At 42.9% G+C, this 22,748-nt stretch overlaps 1 protein-coding gene across 1 annotated transcript in view; it reads left to right on the top strand.

Annotated features, from left to right (window-relative positions):
* HS2ST1 (heparan sulfate 2-O-sulfotransferase 1) overlaps nt 1-22,748 on the top strand; it is a 372,958-nt gene that overhangs the window by 269,717 nt on the left and 80,493 nt on the right. Inside the window, exon 4 of the mRNA XM_078645905.1 lies at nt 6,322-6,460. Within this exon, the coding sequence (XP_078502031.1) occupies nt 6,322-6,460 (139 nt within the window). The remainder of the gene's footprint in view (nt 1-6,321; nt 6,461-22,748) is intronic.

Genomic DNA, 22,748 nt, shown 5'->3' on the forward strand with positions numbered 1-22,748 from the left:
GATGGCCTCACTGCTAATTTTTACAAGACCTACTTAGATATACTCCTGCCTCGCCTCGCTTTTTGATGACCTATGTGTTGAGGGCACTCTGCCGAGCACTATGAGAGAGGCAATAATAGTTGCAATCCCTAAACCGGGGAAACCGCTGGAAGAGTGCGGCTCATATCGCCCGCTTTCCCTTTTAAATGTGGATACGAAGATCTTTGCAAAGATACTGGCTAACCGATTAGCACTTCTCGCTCCACTATTGGTCGCCCCAGAACAGGCAGGCTTCATACCACATAGAAACCTGACGTACAATATTCGTACGGTGTTCGGCGTTATTCAGCATGTGCGGCAAGATGTGAAAGCTGTGGCGGTCTTTTTAGACCTGGAAAAGGCTTTTGACTTAGTCGAGTGGCCCTTTATGCGTAGTGTGCTGACGAGAATGGGGTTGGGTTCAGTCTTTTTACAGCTCATTGGCACGTTGTATCACAGGCCTACTGCGAGGGTGCGGATAGGTAACTTAGTCACAGATAGATTCCCTATCACTAGAGACACAAGACAAGGCTGTCCTCTATCGCCACTGCTGTATGCGCTGGTGGCGGAGCCCCTGGCGTGCGCCCTGAGGGAATACCACAGCCAAGAAGGCATGAGCTTTCCAACATACAAAATAGTAATATCTATATACGCAGACGACACTCTGCTGTATGTGAGGCAGCCAGAACAAAATCTGACAGTATTCCTTCGCGAAGTCGTGCATTTTGGGGCCTTATCAGGCCTTAAAGTTAACTGGACCAAGTCTCTGGTCTTTCCTTTGACCCTGGTCACCGAAGAGTTCGAGATGGAGTATCTGTTACAATGGACTACGGATTCCGTCCGGTACTTAGGGATAAACCTGCACACAGACCCAGAGATGATTATGCGTGAGAACTACGGCAGGATTATTAATAAACTGGAGGACGATGTGGAGGCGTGGTGCAAGCTCCCCCTGTCCCTGATGGGAAGAATATCAATTATGAAAATGGTAGTTTTACCTCGACTGCTGTTTCTATTTACCAATAGTCCTCTCCCGATGCTTCTTCCAAAGACTGACGCAGTTGATGTTAAAGCTAGCATGGGTGGGCAAACAGGTGAGGGTCAAATGGCGGGTGCTGATGCTGCCATATCATATGGGCGGCCTAGGCGCGCCAGATTTTGAATTATATTACAGGGTGGCACAGTGCTCCCATTTACACGCTTGGATACATGGTGAGGCGGGTATCCCGTACTTGCGTATGGAAAAACTGTTTGCTGCTCCGCACTCTCCTCCAACGACAATATTCGAGGACCCTGTCCGTAGAACAGGCTATTTAGACTTGTTCAATGCCACCAGACATGCTTGGCGTTTCCTGTTACAACAGCAGGCAGGAGCATTACCATATACCCCGTCCATAGAATGGACCCGCTGGCTAGCGCCGTGCAGGGACAGGGGAGTGATTAGAGCCTTACAATCTCTGAACTTGCACGCTGCGGGGGACCTCTTTCATGAAGGGACGGCCAAAACATGGGAACAGGTACAGGAGGGGGAGGAAGCCACAACGCAATTGCAGAGATTCCAGCTTTATAGGGTGCGTCAGGCTATGACGGAGCACTTTGGTGAGGACATGCAGGAACCCCCGGAGATCCCTGAACTTATGTATGTTGTAAAGACCAGCTCACCTCACAAGCTGGTTACCAATATCTATAGATTAGCTATGTCACACAGGGCACATGACTGCATGGTAGGCAGACTGGCCTGGCAGAGGGACCTACAAACCACAATCGATGACTTGATGTGGCAATACTGCTGCTCTAACACACAGCGAATATCACTTCATGAGAAGCACAGGCTAATTCATTTTACATTTCTCAACAGAGTATACTATACGCCAGAGCGGTTATGTAGCTATGGCCTCCGAGACTAAGCGACCTGTGAAAGATGCTGCGCACAGACTGCGGATTTCATACATTTAGGCTGGTACTGCCCCGGTATTCAAAAATATTGGAGGGAGGTCTTCAGGGAACTGGGAAGGATAGTGGTGGAAATGTAACTAGCCCCTTACCCGGCGCTAGCACTGCTGGGATTTTCCAAAACCATCCAAAAAGCTGTTCGTAGGCTCATAGAAATGGGACTCTTAATAGCAAAAAGGGAAGTGACTCTATGTTGGTTGAAAGGTCCAGTGCCCACGGTGCAAAGATGTACGCATGACATGCTATACTGCTGCACGCAGGCGGAGCCCTATAGCGAACTGCTCCCTCCGCGCAGCAGGCCAAAACATTTTTGGGGACTGTACATGGCATATAAAGATGGGGTGCCGGGGATGGAAAATGGGGAGGGGAGGGAAACAGTGGGGATGGCAGTACAGAATGTGGATGTGCTGACGGAGGGTCTAGACGAAGAAAGTAATGATGTCGCTGCCTGCCCCGTAGGGGTTGTTGGCTCAACAGCTGTGTATACTAATGATTTATTGGAAAGCTCTGTAACCAAAGTTCTACTCAGAAACGTATGTAATGTGGGTCTGTGAAAGTTTGACATATGGATATACTTGATGGCAAATAGTTCTGAACTGTACTGTACCTGGATGATAAACTACATAAATAAATTAATTAAAAAAAAAAAAAATATATATATATATATATATATACACACAGTACAGTTCAGAACTATTTGCCATCAAGTATATCCATATGTCAAACTTTCACAGACCCACATTACATATGTTTCTGAGTAGAACTTTGGTTACAGAGCTTTCCAATAAATCATTAGTATACACAGCTGTTGAGCCAACAACCCCTACGGGGCAGGCAGCGACATCATTACTTTCTTCATATATATATATATATATATATATATATATATATATATATATATATATATATATAATCAAGGGAGTAATCCCGAAGCGCGTAGTGTTCCTGATACCCTGCCGGTCTTGTTTCAATAAATCGTGTTGCTGAAGAGTCTACTAACGTGTCTGTGGCTGCTGTTTTCAATCATTACGGTGTTTTTATGGAGATATATATATATATAATATATAATATATATCAGAACCCCAAAAGTCGTTCCTAGGTATTCCATGGGTGGGGGGTCCTATTGGTACAAGCAGGGTCCCTATATAGGCCTTGGTATTGGAGAATCTGGCCAGTTTATTTTTCCATTGCAGATCCGCAGCCCATAGGTTAACATTGCAAGAGGTTATTAAGTAATAACTGGAGAAAGGAAATCCATAAAACTAGGATTAAAAGACTCCGAAGAATGTTAATGATAAATGCAACACTGTGGTATTGTTGAATTTATTCTAAAATGTACAGACAAGAAATTATGACTTTCTTGTCTGTAATCCACAATTCAGCCTTCAAGTGCTCTGCCTTGATTGGTCAGAGGTAAGTAGATTAGCCTGGCTGTTTTAAGAGGTGATAAATTACACCTTGGGTTGGGAAGCCTTTCTGGGATTAAAGGTTGCTAGACATAGGAATGCCATAGCCAGGGGGAGGGGTAGTTAATAATGCTCTTCAAGAGAAGGGGGAGACAATCTGGAGAAATCACTTTCATTTACACCTGTCCCTGGGGGGACTAAGGAGGAATTCCCAGATGTAAGGGAGTGGTCCTATGTAGATGAAGCTATCCTGTGGGCTGGTTTAGGTAGTTCTGCTCCCTCTGCTGGAAAATCAGCCATGATGAATTTTGGATAAATTGTTCTCTCTGAGACACAATAATGCCAAACTTTAGAGGATGTGGTCATACTCTGGAGCCCAGTCCTGCTATATTGCTAGTCTTGTACTTTAACACCTTAGTTTCCCCACACCATTCGTGGCATTGTGTTGCTAAATAGTATTGTAAAAGCAGTCATTTGATCTGTCTTTTCTGAAGCAACTCCCTTGCTTTCAACATCCACAAATGCACTGTGCAGTCTAAACCGCGATCAAATAAAACATCTCTCCACTATATGCAGTACTGCCCTCTGGTGGCCACTGTTTGGTAATGGTTTGTTTGTTAGGTTTCTTGGTTAATTTGTTTTAAATATCTGCTCGTGATAGACATTTGGGTTTTTCTTTTAAACACCTGTCAGTGACTTTAATTCACCGAGATTCTTTTCAAGAATGGCTAAGGAGGGGTTTTGCCATAACTAATGTCCTCCTAACTCTGACACTTAGGCATCTAGGACTCCGCAGCATCAGTCGGAATCACAATCCATCAAAATTGCTCAGACAGACTCACAAGACTATGAAGCCCAAAAGGGTGGGCTATGGGACATTCCGTGCACCGCTCCTCTCCTATATTTGCCAGCGTCCTCTGATGCATCTGGTGCGACCCGAACGCCACATTCCCGGTTGCTGACCCGCGTTTTTCACAGTTCTGCACATTCGTCATTTTAGAATCTGCACACAGAACGCAAGATGGAATTCACTGTCACCCCCCCTCCCCCCGTTGGCGTAGAACCTTGGTCAGAAATGCACTGGGGCCTGGTGATGAAATTTAATCATTGCTACGAAAATAGCATTTTGGCTTTCTGAACAACCATGCGTCTCACAAGGAGTCTGTCCTGCCAGGCATCACTCATTATTATATAGTTCGTGAAAAAGACTGCAAAAGCCGAAACGCGTCTGACACCAGATCTGCAGTGCTTGCCGAAATATCGAATACACTTTTTGAAGTATTGCCTGGGGTACCGTTAAGTTGAGAGAGAGTGAAGGAAGCAGTGTTACGTAAATATGCCCAGGAGTTTTACGTGCACCCCCAGTGGATCAGGTCACACCAGCTATATGCAGAGAAATCACAAACCATTTTTAAAAAGGAAAAAGAGAGTAATCTGGTAACCATCATACCCGGCACTAGCAGTTACAGTCGTTCATTTTTACAGTATTTAACGAACTGCAAACTAAAGGCAGGTTTTTCTGATACCACTCGCTGGAAGGAGGACTTCCTGCTGCAGTGAAGATTACCTTAAAGGAAAAATAGTATTCCAATTGACTTTCCGTCTCCTTAAAGAGCCTTCATTGATAGTTGTGAAGATAGAATAGCAGGTCTATGCATTTATAGGCATGGAGGGATTTCAGACAGCTAGGCCCCTAGTGTAAAAGGGTCGATTTGTTGCATATCTAAAGTGAATGTTTACACATTGCCTTCTCTGTGTAAAACCGGTATTTGCTTATTTTCGATGACAAGGATCTACATTGGTAATTGGTGAATGTAAATTATTATTGACTCTTTCCGTTTAACCTTTTTGCCCTCTGCCTCCTTCATTAGCCATCATTTCCATTTATTGAATGGAATTTTCTAATTTTATAATAAAATTACACTGTTATTTTTAAGCTGAGGCGTTTAAAATATGTAAATAATACCGTGCTGTATGTGTTGAAATCTTTTGCAAAGTGTAACCGTTAGCCAGTAGTGCCACCTGCTGGACAGTTGGAAATTGTACTTTTATTTTAAATAAATGTAAGACCATCTATTGATTCAAGTTAGATCATGTATTCGGCAAATTAGTGCTTTGGTTGATTCTTTACTATTCCTTTTCTGATTCGTTTTTTTTCACAATTGTAAAGTATAAGTAAAACATTTTGTGGCGTGGTGTAGCCTGGTGCTGTTGTATGAGCTGATGCACTGATAGTTGCTGAGGTTTTTTCCAATCCTCATGAAGACGTAGCACATACTTAAAGCGAAATGCATACAAGTAACGTGTTTGTGAGATTATATAGTCTAGTAGTTTAACGCCTGTGTGTTGTGAACATATTAGTGTGCATAAACCACTGCGCATCAGAATTTCCCAGGCTTTCATTTGTATGACACTTTTATATAATTTAATTATAATTTAATTAGGTAGCTGGTGATTTTTCGACTTTCCTTCCCATGTAATCCAATCACAGCTTTTAGGTGACTCCCATTACTGTTCTCACGTGCAGGCTAGAGAAAGCGCATTGTATAGCAAAAGTGGCGTTTTTAAGTAGCCTGAAAATCCTGAACTTTTTCCCCGGCACATCATACTTTAAAAAAAAAATAATTGAAACTTTTCATAAACCTAATGGTTGTAGTGGCTGATCTTGGGTTTTGTGAGATGCAACTGTGCGAGGTTTTTCCTCTATCCATCAGCTGTCCGCGTAATCATCATGCGATGGTACACCTTCTGCCCTCACCTTCCACGCTTTTTGCGTAAATTTTCCCCAGGATGTTAAGAAAATCCAATTATTGTGCATTGCACATTCAATGTTGCAGGTCTTTGCATCACTGGTTGGTGCATACGACTTTTAAATTCCCACGGTACTTCAGATTCACATGCAATGATTATCTGACATTCCTGGCTGTTTATTTCCTTCTACCAGATTCGGAGTAAAAAAGAAGCCGATCTACATAAACTTGATAAGAGACCCCATCGAGAGGCTCGTTTCTTACTATTACTTCCTGAGGTTTGGCGATGACTACAGGCCAGGACTTCGGAGACGGAAGCAGGGCGATAAAAAGGTAAACCTTGCTTAAATTGCTGGCTCTGCTTTTTGGGAAGGTGTCTTTTCAGGCTCCGGTAATTTGACAATACATAGGAATTCTAATAGCTGGATTTGCAGTGGCGCGCACCTGGTTTTTAGCAGAAACTGTCCTGCAAGCAGACCATTAAATGGAGCCTGCATGTTTAGGGCTCCCTCACGGGCCTTTGAAATAGGTAGTTGTCATTGCTTTTTGTTATCGCGCTCATTACGTGCCGGAGGGCTGAGCGCCTCTGCTTGGTTCATTCGATAGGATAGTACACTCGTTTTCACACAGGGCCTTCTGTGAGTTTGATAAAAGTAAGAAAATAAATGCTACAATGAAAAAAGAATACTGGGGGGAAAGATGCTGCTCCTGATGACTAATTTCCTGGCATGGCCAAGCCAGGATGCTTCTGCACAGGGCAGGGAGGGGCGTCTTCGTGTTAGTTGGTGGCAGCGCCCCCCAGAGGTGAGTTCTTGAAGCAGGCGGTGAGGAGGTAGACTAGAAAGACACAGTGCATGCAGATAGGCTGACAGACGAGTCGATAGAATCTGTTGTACCAGCTGCCCTGTCCATGGGAGCTCTGTGTCGTCCATCTCAAAACAGGGAGAGAAAAAACACAACACAAGTAGAAGGATGAGGAATTCAGCCAGGTGGGGGGGGAGGCCTGTCGCAGTAAGAACAAAAAAATGTTTGGAAAAATGAAAGTACTCTGTGCAAAGCACAGATTTGCAACAAAGCGTCTTTTCAAAATCACAGAATCCTCCACATAAATATTTTAAGGAGTTCAAGTAACCATTACATTTTTCTGTATCACTCACTAGGATTCCAGCGATACTACTATACGTTGTCCCAGACATCTATCTTTAATGATCTGTATTCAGTTATCTATTTAAATTCTTAAGGCCAGATGTACGAAAATACAATTTTGCATTTCCTAAATAGCGACTCTTTACAAATCGCTATTTAGGAAATACATAATAAAATGTATGAAATATCTGGCTATTAGGAAATCGCAAATAGGAAATCCCAGGCAATTCATTCCAATGGGCCGGTTAAACATTTCCAAAATAGCGATTTCCTAATAGGAAATGCTAAACCAAGGATTGTAGTGTAGTTCCTATTATCCCAATAGGCTCTGCGCATTGGAATAATACCTCCAATAGTATAGACCTAGACCAGACGTTAACTAGGTCTTCTACTGTCGATATTAGACTTAAAGTTTTGGGTTTGCCAGCTAGCTCAGAGTTCACTAGAAACTTTCTCGAATAGGCAAGGAGGAGTTGAACCTCCCTGGATAGACAAGAAGGGATTTAGTTTCTGACAACCATAGAACATGACAACTTTGCTCTCCCCTAATCAAGAGTGTATCTCTAGAGTCGTGTGAAAACAAAAGACAACTTATTTTACTCAGTCAGTACGTGCATTCTTAGTTTCACCAGATTGTAGAGAAAAGGAAGAGACGGGCGTGTTCAATAAAAGATGTTATTTATTGATCAGTCTCTTTTCTCGTACAAGAGAAATGGATCGATATTATTGCAATACTTATGGTTAAGTAAAGTGCATACAATAAAAGCAGAATTATAAAATAATACTGTAAAAACATTGATATGGTTTCTAAGCCATACGTTATTTAAAATGGACAGAATAGATACATACATATAAACATTTGACTAATCGTACTCAACTGGTGCTTCTAACTACGCCTACCCCAGTGTACCTGACCTAAGCCTAATACGTGGGCGGGGATAGAAAGTAGCAGTTTAAGTTAAGTCTGTTTTGCCAAGTGACTGACTCAAGAATTCTCTGCAAGGGGTTATTCAGTTCCGTACCTTGAATCTAGGATGATTGAGGGATGGTATCTCTCATCTTTGGTCTCGATATTCCAGGCTGCCTGCAAGGGCTGCTCGGAAGCGCCGGAGCTGGATTTCTCGGCAGGAGAAAGGCAGCGTCTCGTTCTCAGCGCGTCAGGAAGGCGGGGCAGCTAGTGGGCTTCGCTCTCTGCTGGGCTTCGGCAAGTCTCGCTGCTCCGATCTCGTCACCACCGCGTGTGTTTGCTTAAGGCAATGTCGGTGATATTTATACCTGTAAGGTGCCGAGATTGACGTAAGGATGGACATAGATACGTCAATAAGGATGTCATACGAGCTGGTCGTTAGCACATTCTTTTACTGAAGTTCTCGGTGAAATCAAAACAATGGCCGCAGGGTTTTTCCCAGGTTGTCATAGGTTTGATTTGTTTTGAGGACTCCGTATGCCTTATCAGGGGCTGGAGGAATATTGCTTTGCCTAATTAGATGGCAAGCGTTATGACCTAATCAGATAACGCGCTCCTGTGCCGTGGTCTGGCGTAATCAGATAACGGTTTCTGCATCATGGGATGGCTGCTAGTTAACTCGTTAACCAGAATAGGGTCAGGAATAGGGGGATCGATACAGAACCTATAGGAATACATCACACCCACTCCACGCTAACTATGGCCATATTTACGAATCTAGGCATAGTTAAACATACTGTAGAGTATTGTGTATACCTTACCACCCCAAAATACATATAATGCATTTCGAAATTATGTAATGTACGGGAAAAATAAAATAGCCATATGTACTATATGCACTTAAGCAGTAGACTAATGCTAAATTAATCACGCATGTATACATTATTAGTAATCGAATATGAGAATTACACATGAAATGGCTCTTAATACAGAAGAAAAGTTCGAGACCACTTCATCACAGTTCAAGAGAAAAAAAAATATTTATGAACATACCAGCGGGCAGCTAATGTCTATGAAGTTTCTAAAAACAGAAATTAGTTCTCTAAGAATAGTTCTTACTTTAAGCAGAAGAAAAGTGTCCCGTAAAATTAAAAAAATTTTGGGGCTGCTAAAAAATTGCTGTCCGTGGACTGGAGGAAAAGTTGATCTTGCTACTTTATTATTAAAGTTGAAGGCCAAATTCAAGGTGTCGGGAACGCCGTGTGCTAGCTTGTTCAAGAGTCATTATTTCTGCTCTGGTGAGAACATCATATCATTGAGACTGCTGAAAAAGCTGTCAACAGCTTCCTGTGAGAGTTCCACTAATTCGGAAAAGGATGTAACCATGCATTCATGTGCATGATTGTCTCCATTGACGTTTTGAGTAGTATTGCTGACAGAAGGTTGTACCTGATCGATGCTGCTTTCATCTTGATCTTCACTACCCCTTAATCGTAGTGGTGAAGTTTCCACAAATGCCGTCATCAGGATTGGCAGCCGTTGAGGGCAGCACAATGCATGAGCCTTTACCGGACCCAACAGTGTTTCTGCATCCATTGGCGCATCCGATTGTAGCGTCAGACAGGTGTCCAACACGCATTCTTCTCCGCACAGCATGCACCTTAATACAGGTAAAACACATCTTTGCCATATCGGTCGAAATGAAAGAAACCAAGTCATGTTCAGGTCTCTAAGCCGGGTTAGTCCCAGGATTTTTGATATCCGGTCCCGGTATCCAATGGCTCGGATTGTTTCTTCCCTTGTCGCAGGTGTTATGTCTGTGACATGGTTTGCCATAACGAAATATAAGGACTAAGAATAGGATTCCTGCAATTAGTCCCAAAATGAGGGGAACTCCTCCAAAAATCGAATGGACGAAGTCTGGAAAAATACCCAGTATGGCTTTGAATGGTGTTAATGCCATCGAAAATACTGTCTTAAATACATTTGAGACTCCACTGGTATCAGAAATATTTAAGATTTCATTCAGGATTTCTGCGAAATGTATGGGGGAATTAGTTGATAACAATGAGTGAATCTCTGCAGTCGTCCTTGCGACTAGGAGATCATACGTTTCTTTTGATGACGTGAGCCTGGTCGGCGTCTGAAGAAGCACTGTTTTCATTCTGCTTAAAGTATCAACTCGAATAGAAGTAATTTTCAAGTTAGGCCATGCCCTTGCCTCCCTGTCTGGAAAGGAGCTGGGGAACAATAAGCGTCCACAGCACATGACCTTCGCAGTCGTACTAACGAGAAAAGGAACCCCGGGCAGTAGACTACAACATCTGCGATCCACAATTAGAATGTAACTCCTGTTATAGAGTCTTTTAAAGAATGGTTCTATCTCTGTTGCAGGTGCGCCTAGCTGATGACATGAAAGGTTATTTGAGTTCCCTTCACAGGCTCCATGCAAACTAATTCCATTACACAGAAGTGTACCGCTTAGTGACATTGCACAATTATTGCCACTAAGAAACACTTTCTGTCCTTTATTACTGACACATGCATGTGAATAGGGCAAGTTCCATGTTGTCTTAATGTACCCTTTTCCCAATTTTTCGTACATGCCAGCCTGTATATATTTTTGGCAGTATTGAAACCTGAAAGTAGATATCGGAATATTAATTATCCCATGTATTATCCATTCAATGACAGGTCGTTCTGACATTGTCAATGGTAATCTCTCGAGTTTCTCAATGCTCAGGATTGTATAATCAGCACCCTTCTGTGCCATACTGATCTGTTTATCAGTAAGGTTAAAGATATTGAATAGTGACGTTGTGTTGATTAAACGCCAAGGCACATAGCCTGAACGCAGGTTTTGTAACGTCCAGCCAAGCTGTACAATAGAACGCAATTGAGACTGACCGTGTTGTAACAACAGTAAGTCTTGCGATATTATGTCGATTGCTGATGACACAATGCTGTCCAATGAAAAGATTCTGGAGGACAGAGTCATTAACCCATTGTCCACTACAGAAAGCGATTTTTCCAAATTAATACGGTCAATTTCCCGTATACTTTCTGCTGTCTCAATTTGAGTTATCTTCCAGGCCTCGTTGTAAGCTGCATATATGGAGGCTGCTATGAAGCGTTTTTGACGCCTTTTGCGCGGTCCCATAATAAAATCACGCAAGTCAGCACCATCAGTAAGTAAAGTTAGGTGTTGCTTAATTTCTGTCAGTGTGGAAGTTTGTAGCCATTGAAGGCAGAGTTTGCCCACACTGTAGGTGGTGGTTATCCCTGGGTGTTGTCTTTGGGAATATCTAGGGTCTGGCCTGGTCAATGTGAACCCCTGTGTTTTGTTCAGGAATCTGTCTTGACAGTTATTAGTATCTGTGGGCCAGATCAACCATTGTTTCCAATCAGGATTTGTTCTGTTTTGGTTTAATACATAGTTTACGTCTATCTCTTCATCTGCAGAGTTATTGCTGTTCATTGTTGGTTTTGGAATAGACGGTTTATTTAAGTCTTTGATTTTGGCTAATCCAAGACAGGTAGTTTGTTGAATACTTTCATTCAAGAATATAATTTGTTCTGGGATCATGCAGGCTCTAAACAATGATTCTATACCTTGTACTTGCCATTCTTTTGTACCCCAAACACTTTTTACTTCAACATTTTTGTCCCAATAATCAAAACCAAATGTATTCATTTGTTCAAAAAATGAGTCTGAATATATCAATTTCGTGTTTGTAAGCATGGTTTTTGTTCCTGTCTTATTTGACAATTTGAAATAAAATGTTTCAGCATTACTAGTGTTGAACCCTGAAAAGTATGAATATTTGCCATAAAAGGTTCTTGAGCTTCCTTTTGGAGGGGTTGCACAATGTTCCCATTGATTATAATTTAAAACATTTCTAGGTTGTGCTGATTTATGTAAAAAATGGTTACCATAGTGGTTGTAGCAGTACATACTATCATAATTAGATGAACCCTGCAAATAATCATGTTTGGTAAATTTAGCTGACATCACTAGATCAGACATCATGTTATTAATACTTTCAAAGTCCCAATCATCAGCAAATGAGTTTGGTTTTACAAAGTCACTCAACGAGATCTTGATTTGGTGTGGATATTTGAGGATCTCAACCGGACCATAAATTTCATAGTCAGTATTGTCCCATGCTACCCCACCCGGTATAGGATTGGCTGTGAAATTGACTGAAGAAAGTTCTCTTTTCTTGACGTGTGAAGACGTGTGTGGCTTGAGGATCAAGTTGATTTTCTGGCTTGCTGTGTCCATTTTAGCATATTTTCCCTCAATGAAGCGTCCCAAACATAGTATCATGATGAGCCAAAGTATCAGGATAAATACACCAAAGGACACCCAAAATTCAATCCACGGAGAAATCAGATAGGTTTCTTTCAGCTGTTTCAAAAGTTCCTGAGCTTTATCTTTAAAAGTTTTTGTTGATGGCTGTGTCTTTGATTCACTTAGATCTTCAGAAGAATCATCAAAGTTGATGAAGTAGCCGGATGCCGTTCTGTCTATTGTTCCAATTGCTTCAGGATTACTGTTTCTTGCAGCTTCAGCATATTCATTTGTTACTTCATTGTAGGTTGGTGTGTCTCTACTAAATGTTTTTATTTGGGTTTTCAGAGGTGTGAGTTCCATTGCATTGTTGCATAGTCCTTGTTGTTGTTCTGTAGGCGTTTCGAATGTGATTAGCCTTTTAGTTAGCACCTCTGTACTTGTAGCAAACCTTGGTGTTCTACTACTTATCGGGAGTCCACTTGGCCTACTGTTTGTTATCGGCCACATGATTGTGGTTTTACCAGGTCGATGGATACAACTCGGTTCTCCTTTTTACCAGCAAGTGGCGGTAATACAACTGATCTTGTCCCGTTGATGGACAAGACAGGAACTGCTTTTCTGTAAGAAGGCCCAAATTCCTTCTTTACCGCGATCTTTTCTCTGACTAGATCCCCGATTTTTGGAATCCAGACAGGTCTTGCTGGGACAGGTGGTGGTTCTTCAGTGGTTGTTGGCTGCTGTTTCAACTTTATGTTGCTCAGGTCTTTTCTTGTTTCGTTTAAGTCCTGTAAAATAGCCAAACGATCTTTGGTATCAAAGCTTTTTTCTTTCACCACTGAAGTCTGACTGTCAAGATCTAAGACTAGCATCCTAGTCCCAAACAGTAATTCGTACGGACTGAATCCCTTCAGAGAATTTCTTGGCAGGTTATTTAGACTACGTTGGACACTTATTAGATGTTTGACCCACCCAGCTCCCGAACCTAATACCTTTGCTGTTATAGATTGCTTTATGCCTTGGTTTTTTCTTTACACCATCCCGTATCCCTCAGGAAGGAAGTGAGAAGAATCCCGCTTCGCTATGCTCATTTGGCCGTGCTTTCCCACAAGCTTGAGGGCTAAAGTGAAAACATTGGTCAAACGTAGCATGCTCCTAGCGTATATGCCATTTAGACTCGCAAATCTTTGTATAACAGGCCCGACGTCAGCCGAGTGCTGGGGTCTACATTTATAAGTGGAAACTAGTCTTTATTTGTTAATGGGACGCATTATTTACACTTGTTTCACTGATTATTGTTTAACCCTTATTGAGTGAAACGCCATGGTATTACCCCGTTCCTCTCGCCGCTGCGATCTCTGTTGCAGCCCGGGCATTTTTTTACAAAAATGTGATGATGCAGGCTCATGCCTGGCCACCAGTACACGGATTGTAGTTCTTCCAGAGAATCTTTTAGTTTGAGGTGTCTAAGACCCTCGCCCATATGTGCGTCTGCTATTAACAAAGTTCTCCTGTCCTTGTTTGGAATTACTCTATCCCCCACTCCAGGGATTCGAGCAAAAGGAACGGAGTTCGCATCGATTATGTATGTATATTTGAGTGGATAACTGATCGGTAACGCTGAGCAGTCGCCTTTTGATGACGTTTTCACCGCCAGCATTGTTTCACCGTCAATGTATTTTACTGCACGCTTTTTTCTAGCTACGGAAGCCGATTCAGTTGCTACCGCTGTGACTTTCTCAGCCAATGAATTCCCTGCAACGTGAACGCCATCACGCTGATGACTCAGTGAGTGTATCACGTGAGTCTTTGGTAGTTCTTTTTTTAACAGAACTATTTGTTCCCAAAGCAGTTTTTGCTTTATTGTTGCACCTGTGTCATCTTTGTAACCGTTTTGAATCCATTTCTGTAAATCGCTGTTATGATTTGACGCAGTAATACGAATCGGACACTATGAGTGTCGGGAATTCGCGATCTGCATTATCTAGCGCCATTTTCAATGCTATTATTTCAGTCTGTTGTTCTGAATTAGTTTCTACTGAGTGTGTTTTTGTTAATAGAGGTCTTAGTATACCTCCGCGCCACACTTCTTTTGTAATCTCACATGTGGGATTGTATGCTTGTTCTCCCCAAACGGATGGTTGAGCATGTCCGTCTGTATAGATTACACAAGCGTACTGTCGTAATGGCAGAATGTCGATTGGCAGAGGGAATATTCTTTCATATTCTAGATATTTTAGTTCCTTTAGTTCTGGATCAAAGTAGTATTTCAGTTTGTCCATTATAATGGAATTTACCCATTGTATCCATTCCGGATTCAATGCTGTTGTTGGTAAATTACATGGGGTTGTTAATGCCTCAAAGGCTGATTCTGCTGTTCTGACTGTGATGTGTCTACCGTCAGCTTTATCTTTTTCTCTAGCTATTGCGGTTTGAACTGCATGAACAATGTTTTCTTTAATGCTGAATTTCTTTTCAGCTTCTGTGTACAAGTGTGATTTGAATGCAATTGGTACCTTTTCTCCCTCGTTAGAGGTCAGGTAAGTGAATCCGCATCTTCCTGGGATGACTCGAATCACAAGGTTGCGTGTGTTATCACGTGTTTCTAATTTTGTTTTAATTAACATATCTGTTTGTAAGGATCTCAGAATTTCTGTGTGTTTTTGAGTCCAATTGGTTTTTTAAAAATCTGGTTTTATTAGATCATAAAGGGGTTTGACCCTTTCTGCGTAATTTGCAATGTATGTTCTTCCGAAATTTAGGAAGCCTAGAATTGACTGTAGGTTTTTTAGTGTTCTAGGTGCTTGGAGTACGGCACATTTCTCTAGGAAATTGTCAGCCAGGCTTTTGCCTTCACTTGATAATTCATATCCTAAGAACAGGACTGTTAGATCGGCAATTCTAGATTTTTTAAAGTTGAATTTGTAACCCTCTGCCGCGAACCCAAGTATTATGGTGTTCACTCTCTTCAAGTGAGTATCCAAGTCATCATCTGTTAGGTATATGTCATGGACATAAGATAATGCTTCGTCATCATATGTTTGTAGTAACTCTGTTACCCTCGCTGAGAATACTCCTGGGCTGTTCTTGTACCCCTGGGGTAACCGACAGAATTCTTTTTGAGCGCCATTTATTGAGAACGCTGATAAGTATCTGCTCTCTGGTGCTATATTTTGACAAAAGAATCCATTAGAGATGTCTAAAGTTGTTTTGTATTTTTTGCGCACTATGTTATTCATTAGTGCAGCACAATGCGAGTTTTGTACTGCAAAAGTTTTGCAACATGAGTTAAGGTGTCTGTAATCCAAAACTAGACGATATGAATTGTCTGGTTTGGAGACCGGAAACAAAGGGTTGTTCATTTGTGAGGTGCAAGTTTCAATCACCCCCTGGTATTCTAGTTGATCTAGAATTTCTTTTACCTGTTTTTTAGCTTCTTGCTTGATTGGATACTGCCTTTGTGCAGTAGGTTGTGATTTTAACTGGATTTTGTGAGGAGGAGAGTCCTCATCCCATCCTACATGATTTTTATATAAAGCAGGAGCATGAGCTACTGCCCACTTTCTTGCAAGTGTATATTTTTTATGAATTGGAATATGATTTGAGAAGGCAGGCATAATTATTTCTTCGCCATGTGGGCACTCCCTGACGAACTCTGGTGGCCAATCTTTTTCAGCTAGAAGGATGTCATAGCCCTTGGAGAGATTATCCCAAAAAAGGCCCCTTATTTTCCTAGTCTTATCCCCTTCTATACGTAAAGTTATTTCATATATTTTGTGAGGTTTGCTAACTCTGGTGTCTGCAGTTTCCACTTGAATGTATTCATTCGTGTCCACTGTCTCCAGATGATTCATAAGGACTTTGCGTGCTATGCTCACTTCTGCTGCGCTGTCTAGCATTGTCTGAGCCCACTCTCCGTTTTTCAGCTGTGTCCTCAGTATTCTCGGCATTGTTGAATACTTTAATACTGGCTACCTTATTTTTTGGAAACTGTAATTTTTTATTTGGATGAGCAGGTTCCTTGTCTTTGGACTTGACGTGCCCTTCCCTGGGTTCCGATCGTCCTCTTCTTTCCGATTTCTGCGAGGAAGTCTGAAAAGATTGAGAGGGACGTGTATCAAAATCTTGATATCTATCCGGTTTCTTTGTTATCCCTATTTCTAAGGTTGTATTTTTTCACAGAGGGCTCCCTTTGGGGAGACTTGGGTCCTTGGTCCGGAGATCTTTCTCTCCGCCGAGGAGACCTTCCTCTGGACTGGAATCTCTTTTCTTTTGGATTGGATTGTTTGTTTCCATCCCAGTTCTTCTTTTGACTGTTTAGATTATTTTTAATAAATATTCAGGACTTTCAATTAGTTGGGGCTTTACTGGTATTCCACCCAAACTATCTCTACCTAGTTCTTCATAGGATTTTTCTATAATTCTGGCAATTTCAGCTGGTTGGTCTGCTATATCTGTCTCTTTTAACCTCTGGCGGATCGCCACATTCGCTGCTTCTCCTTTTATGTTGGGTAGTAATATTGCCGAGACCTGCTTGAAGTCTTTTAGTAATTTCATACCAAGAGTTAAAGCGGGTTCTGGACCGTATTCGTCTTGAATTTGTTTTAGCACATCTGGTATTACCGACATGGATGGTACACCATGTGTTTTTGTGTAAATGGAAGCAAAGACTGTACCCCAAGTGTCACAGTCCTCCACGTGTGGTGCGATTCCCATTGGAAGACAGATAGTCAGAATCCTGTGTTTATCCACAGGGGTGGTGTCTGGAAACACCGCCTCTATTTGGGTAATTTTTTGTGCTAACCAGAATGGTATTTGTTCCTGTTTAGCTGGTACTTTACCTAGGCAGGACTGTATGTTCTGTGGTGTAATTTTATTTGTGTTCCCCTGATGTGGGGTCAGCTGTGGAATTTTAACTACAGGTTGGATGGTTGAAGTCCGCATTACATATTGGACTAGTTGTCTATATATTTTAATTAATTGTTTTAGTTGTACTAAAACATCTGCTGCAGACATCCTTTCGATGTCTGGATGTGGTGTGTATCCGGCTAGGACCGGCCACGTTGCGCCTGGTCTACCTAGTGGACCGAGCCTGGTGATGTGATTATTATGTTTTAGGGCGCCATTAAACAAGAGCAGGTGCTCTTGGAATTTAAGTGGTACTTCTACTTCCTCGAAAGGAGTGTACTCATTAGGAGGTTCCTCTATTTTATAATAGTGGAACTCCTTCGTTACAGCATTTGCTGCTGGAAAGTGTATCCATGAATAGAATATCTCTGTCTGCCGATATTCGTGTGCCTCAATTACGAATATGACTGTACCACCTCTTGGTGTCAGTCCATTGTCTATAAGTTTTAACGTTATAGATCTTCTTATGTTGACCGGGATGAGTTTTATATCCGGGTCTGCTCCTTGCATAGTATTATCAGCTTCTATTATTTCAGCTGCTAATCTAGCTCTCTCTCTTTCATCATCACTTTCTGGCATTTTACTGTCAGGAAGGTTATTCTGTTTCTTTGCAGATCAGGTTTCTTACGGAAACAAAGATTAGATGCACAATATTTTGGAACAGTGTATCCTTCAACGTTGATTGAACCAAGAACCATACATAGGAGTTCCCTCCTGCGAGGTTTGGCGGATTTTACCTCTCACCCACTCCAGACGTCTTTGGAGTATTATGGGAAAAAAGGGTCTGAGTGAAAAAGCACGACTGAGTTACTCTAAAGTCTTGCGTTAGTTTTATCGCCTATCCAAACCCGTTGGGCGCCATGTAGTGTAGTTCCTATTATCCCAATAGGCTCTGCGCATTGGAATAATACCTCCAATAGTATAGGCCTAGACCAGACGTTAACTAGGTCTACTACTGTCGATATTAGACTTAAAGTTTTGGGTTTGCCAGCTAGCTCAGAGTTCACTAGAAACTTTCTCGAATAGGCAAGGAGGAGTTGAACCTCCCTGGATAGACAAGAAGGGATTTAGTTTCTGACAACCATAGAACATGACAACTTTGCTCTCCCCTAATCAAGAGTGTATCTCTAGAGTCGTGTGAAAACAAAAGACAACTTATTTTACTCAGTCAGTACGTGCATTCTTAGTTTCACCAGATTGTAGAGAAAAGGAAGAGACGGGCGTGTTCAATAAAAGATGTTATTTATTGATCAGTCTCTTTTCTCGTACAAGAGAAATGGATCGATATTATTGCAATACTTATGGTTAAGTAAAGTGCATACAATAAAAGCAGAATTATAAAATAATACTGTAAAAACATTGATATGGTTTCTAAGCCATACGTTATTTAAAATGGACAGAATAGATACATACATATAAACATTTGACTAATCGTACTCAACTGGTGCTTCTAACTACGCCTACCCCAGTGTACCTGACCTAAGCCTAATACGTGGGCGGGGATAGAAAGTAGCAGTTTAAGTTAAGTCTGTTTTGCCAAGTGACTGACTCAAGAATTCTCTGCAAGGGGTTATTCAGTTCCGTACCTTGAATCTAGGATGATTGAGGGATGGTATCTCTCATCTTTGGTCTCGATATTCCAGGCTGCCTGCAAGGGCTGCTCGGAAGCGCCGGAGCTGGATTTCTCGGCAGGAGAAAGGCAGCGTCTCGTTCTCAGCGCGTCAGGAAGGCGGGGCAGCTAGTGGGCTTTGCTCTCTGCTGGGCTTCGGCAAGTCTCGCTGCTCCGATCTCGTCACCACCGCGTGTGTTTGCTTAAGGCAATGTCGGTAATATTTATACCTGTAAGGTGCCGAGATTGACGTAAGGATGGACATAGATACGTCAATAAGGATGTCATACGAGCTGGTCGTTAGCACATTCTTTTACTGAAGTTCTCGGTGAAATCAAAACAATGGCCGCAGGGTTTTTCCCAGGTTGTCATAGGTTTGATTTGTTTTGAGGACTCCGTATGCCTTATCAGGGGCTGGAGGAATATTGCTTTGCCTAATTAGATGGCAAGCGTTATGACCTAATCAGATAACGCGCTCCTGTGCCGTGGTCTGGCGTAATCAGATAACGGTTTCTGCATCATGGGATGGCTGCTAGTTAACTCGTTAACCAGAATAGGGTCAGGAATAGGGGGATCGATACAGAACCTATAGGAATACATCACAGGATGGCTATGGTCATAAGGCCGCCCGTGATACATGCCAAAAATAGTGGTGCACATGTAGGGCAGGAGCACCACTACATGTGGCATGTGTGTTATATCGCACTTTAAAAAAAGCACCTTTGGGTGTTTGTTTTTTTTAAAACTGCAAATGGATACCATTAACTTGGAGTCGATGGTAATTGAATTTCCTAAATGCCCAATTCACATTTAGGAAATGCTATGTAAATATAGATAGGACTCGCAAATAGGTAATCCCTATTTGCGATTTCCTATTTAGGAGAACACACTATGCGATTTCTACCCAGTAGAAATCACAAAGTGCGACTGCTTAGATGCCTTTGTACTCATGAAAAGCTCATTTAGCGTTTCTTAACGGCCCGAAATAGCAATTCAGACCGTTAAGAAATGCTAAATGGCTTCGTACATCTGGCTTTTAATTACATAGGTGAAATGCCTGAAAATGAACGTAACTTGAATTTCAAAGTTGGGAAAGCAAATAAAGTTTGTAGAATGTATTTCAAGTTTGTCTACGAAAATCAACCTGTTCCATTAGCTGACAGAGTTCCCAGGCCTGTTGTATAACATCGACATTTTCCACCACTTCGGGACCTTTGAACTGTGAGTGAAAAGTAACAAAATGTATCTGTGAGGTTTACATTTGTCACACTAACTCCTTGTGCAAATTAGTTAGGATTGTACCTACTAAGCAATCAAAGAAAACCTCAAACCCTATAGGTCATATTGCCTGTCTTCCAACATTTGTACTTTTGTCGGTGTTATCAACATGTTCGATCCACACCCTTTCTCTCAAAGGTGCAAAAGTCAGTTCTCCTGACCTGATATTTTCCTCTTTATCCTTTCATGATGTCTTTCCTCTCGAGGGACCTCTAGGTGAGCGGTGACCGAATTCATTTTGTTTGCACAAAATGTGGCTGAAGTTGAATTAAGAGCCGCAGGAAGTGATGGAGAAGTAAAGTGGAAAGAATGCATAAAAACGTATATATTGATTCACTTGTTCAAGGCAGCCCAATACGGACCATCTAATTTATTATGGTTAAAGTTTAGTACACACCAGGTTACAGCTCTGGAGTAATGTTTATTGAAATTAGGCCTTCACTCTGGTGACTGTGAGGGATCCGCGACCCCGACCCAACCCAAGATGGCCGCGGGATTGGACATGGCCGGAAATCAGGTCGACATACCAGCCGTTGCCATGCGAGGCGCTGTTTCCGCTTTGCGGACAATGGCAGCGTCCACAGTAAACCAGCGCGCAGAGCCGGAGTCGGAACCGGAAGGAACAGAGAAGACCTTCGAGAACGCTTCGAGGCGGCGAGAACGAGGAAAAGCAGGAGAACGTCCCGAGCCCGAGGGACCAACCCGAGGACACCACAAGAACCCCAGAGAAGGCGAGCGAGACCGGCCCCCTGAAGGAACCAGAGGAGGCAGGATCTCACGATACCACGGTCACCTGGGACCGTGGCGACAGGCAAGTGACGGGGGATACTGGGGGCTGGTTCAAAGGGTGGTGGAAGGGCCGCCTGAGCACCACACTACGTCACTAGCACTGGTATGTCCCTCACTTAGGCACTGCACTGTTAGGGACTGGGGTGAGGTATGCACATCCCTTTCCCCCACGTATCTTGAAGAGGCAGAGACCTGACCCTTGTTTTGTTTCTTTTCTCCCTCACTCCCTTCTGGATTTCTGGAGGCCGGTCAAAGACTTCTACACCCGAAGAAGGGACAAAGTATCCAGACCAGAGGCAGAGCGCCGATACTTTCTGAGAGACTTCCTATTATTTGTTTGCTGTGTGTACTCAGTGACTGTATAACTGTCCACACAGAGATCACTACTTTGTTTCATGAGCCAGCAAGAGCAATCAAAGCCTAAAAGAACCAATAAAGCTGGTAAACCATACCCCCAGACTCGCTCCTACCTTCGTGTGCCTAGTAGCCGGGACAGTAGTCCTGACAGTGGTGTCAGAAGTGGGATCAAGACCGCGACACAGCCGTCTGACCCCACCCCCATGGAGAACATAGTGACCCAACTGGCGGAAGGACAACGCCATCTGCAGTTGATGGTGGAGTAGCAGGGAAAGCAAGCCCAGAAAGAAAGAGAGGAGCTACACGGGGCACTCAGAGACCAGGCTTCCCTACTGGTTAACAACCAACAAGTACAGGACACGGCCATTCTCCGTTTATCAGATGTGGTGGCCAATGCAAGGATTCACCCCAATGTACCCAGTGCTGTACTACAGAAATATCAAACAGGCGAGGATCCTGACTTTTTCTTTGTAAACTTTGAAAGGGTGGCCACCACAGCCGCATGTCCTCCCGAGCGATGGGGACAGTATGTTGCTCCCTTGCTGTCTGGAGAATTGCAGGCGGCCTACCAGGCGGCCAACCCCGATGGAAGCACACCCTATGTAGATTAAAAGGACAATCCTAGAGAGATTAGGATATGATACGGAGTATTACCGGACACGGTTCCGGAAAGAGAAATGGTCCACAGGCGATAACCCCAGAACCTTGTTCTATCGCATTCGTGATCTGGGTTGTCTTTGGCTGCAGCCGTCCAACGCCTCCGTGGAGAATGTAACCGAGAAAGTAGTGCTAGAACAGTATTTAGAGGCGCTACCTGGCAACACCCGGGCTTGGATACGACAACACCCGAATTTGACAGTAGCTCTGGCAGTTGATTTGGCTTGTGCTTTCCATCGTGCCCCTGATTTCCGTCCCCTGGTGCACCGCGCCCCCTTTTCTCCTGTTCGTCCTCCCTTACGCCTAACCCCATACCCGAGTCCCGGAGCACTCCTCTTGCTAGTAGAATAACCCCTAGGTTCCAGTCCCCTGTCCCTACACATCAAGGACCCCAGTGTTTTCAGTGCGCCGAGTGGGGGCATATAGCACATAACTGTCCCAATAGAACCCCGGGGCCAGAACCTATGGATGTGGGGTTGACCAAGGGGAAGATATTCAGCACAGGAGAGGTTGTCAATCCCTACAACATGAAGGTACACGTGAATGGGAAACCAGTGATAGCCGTGCTTGACACGGGTTGTCAACAAACAGTAGTAGCCGTGGACTTGGTGCCCAAGGCTCTTCTGATACCCAACACTCAGGTGAAAGTCACCTGTGTGCACGGGGACCAAAAGTT

This window comes from Lissotriton helveticus, chromosome 1_1 (assembly GCF_964261635.1).
Source record: "Lissotriton helveticus chromosome 1_1, aLisHel1.1, whole genome shotgun sequence".
NCBI lineage: Eukaryota > Metazoa > Chordata > Amphibia > Caudata > Salamandridae > Lissotriton > Lissotriton helveticus.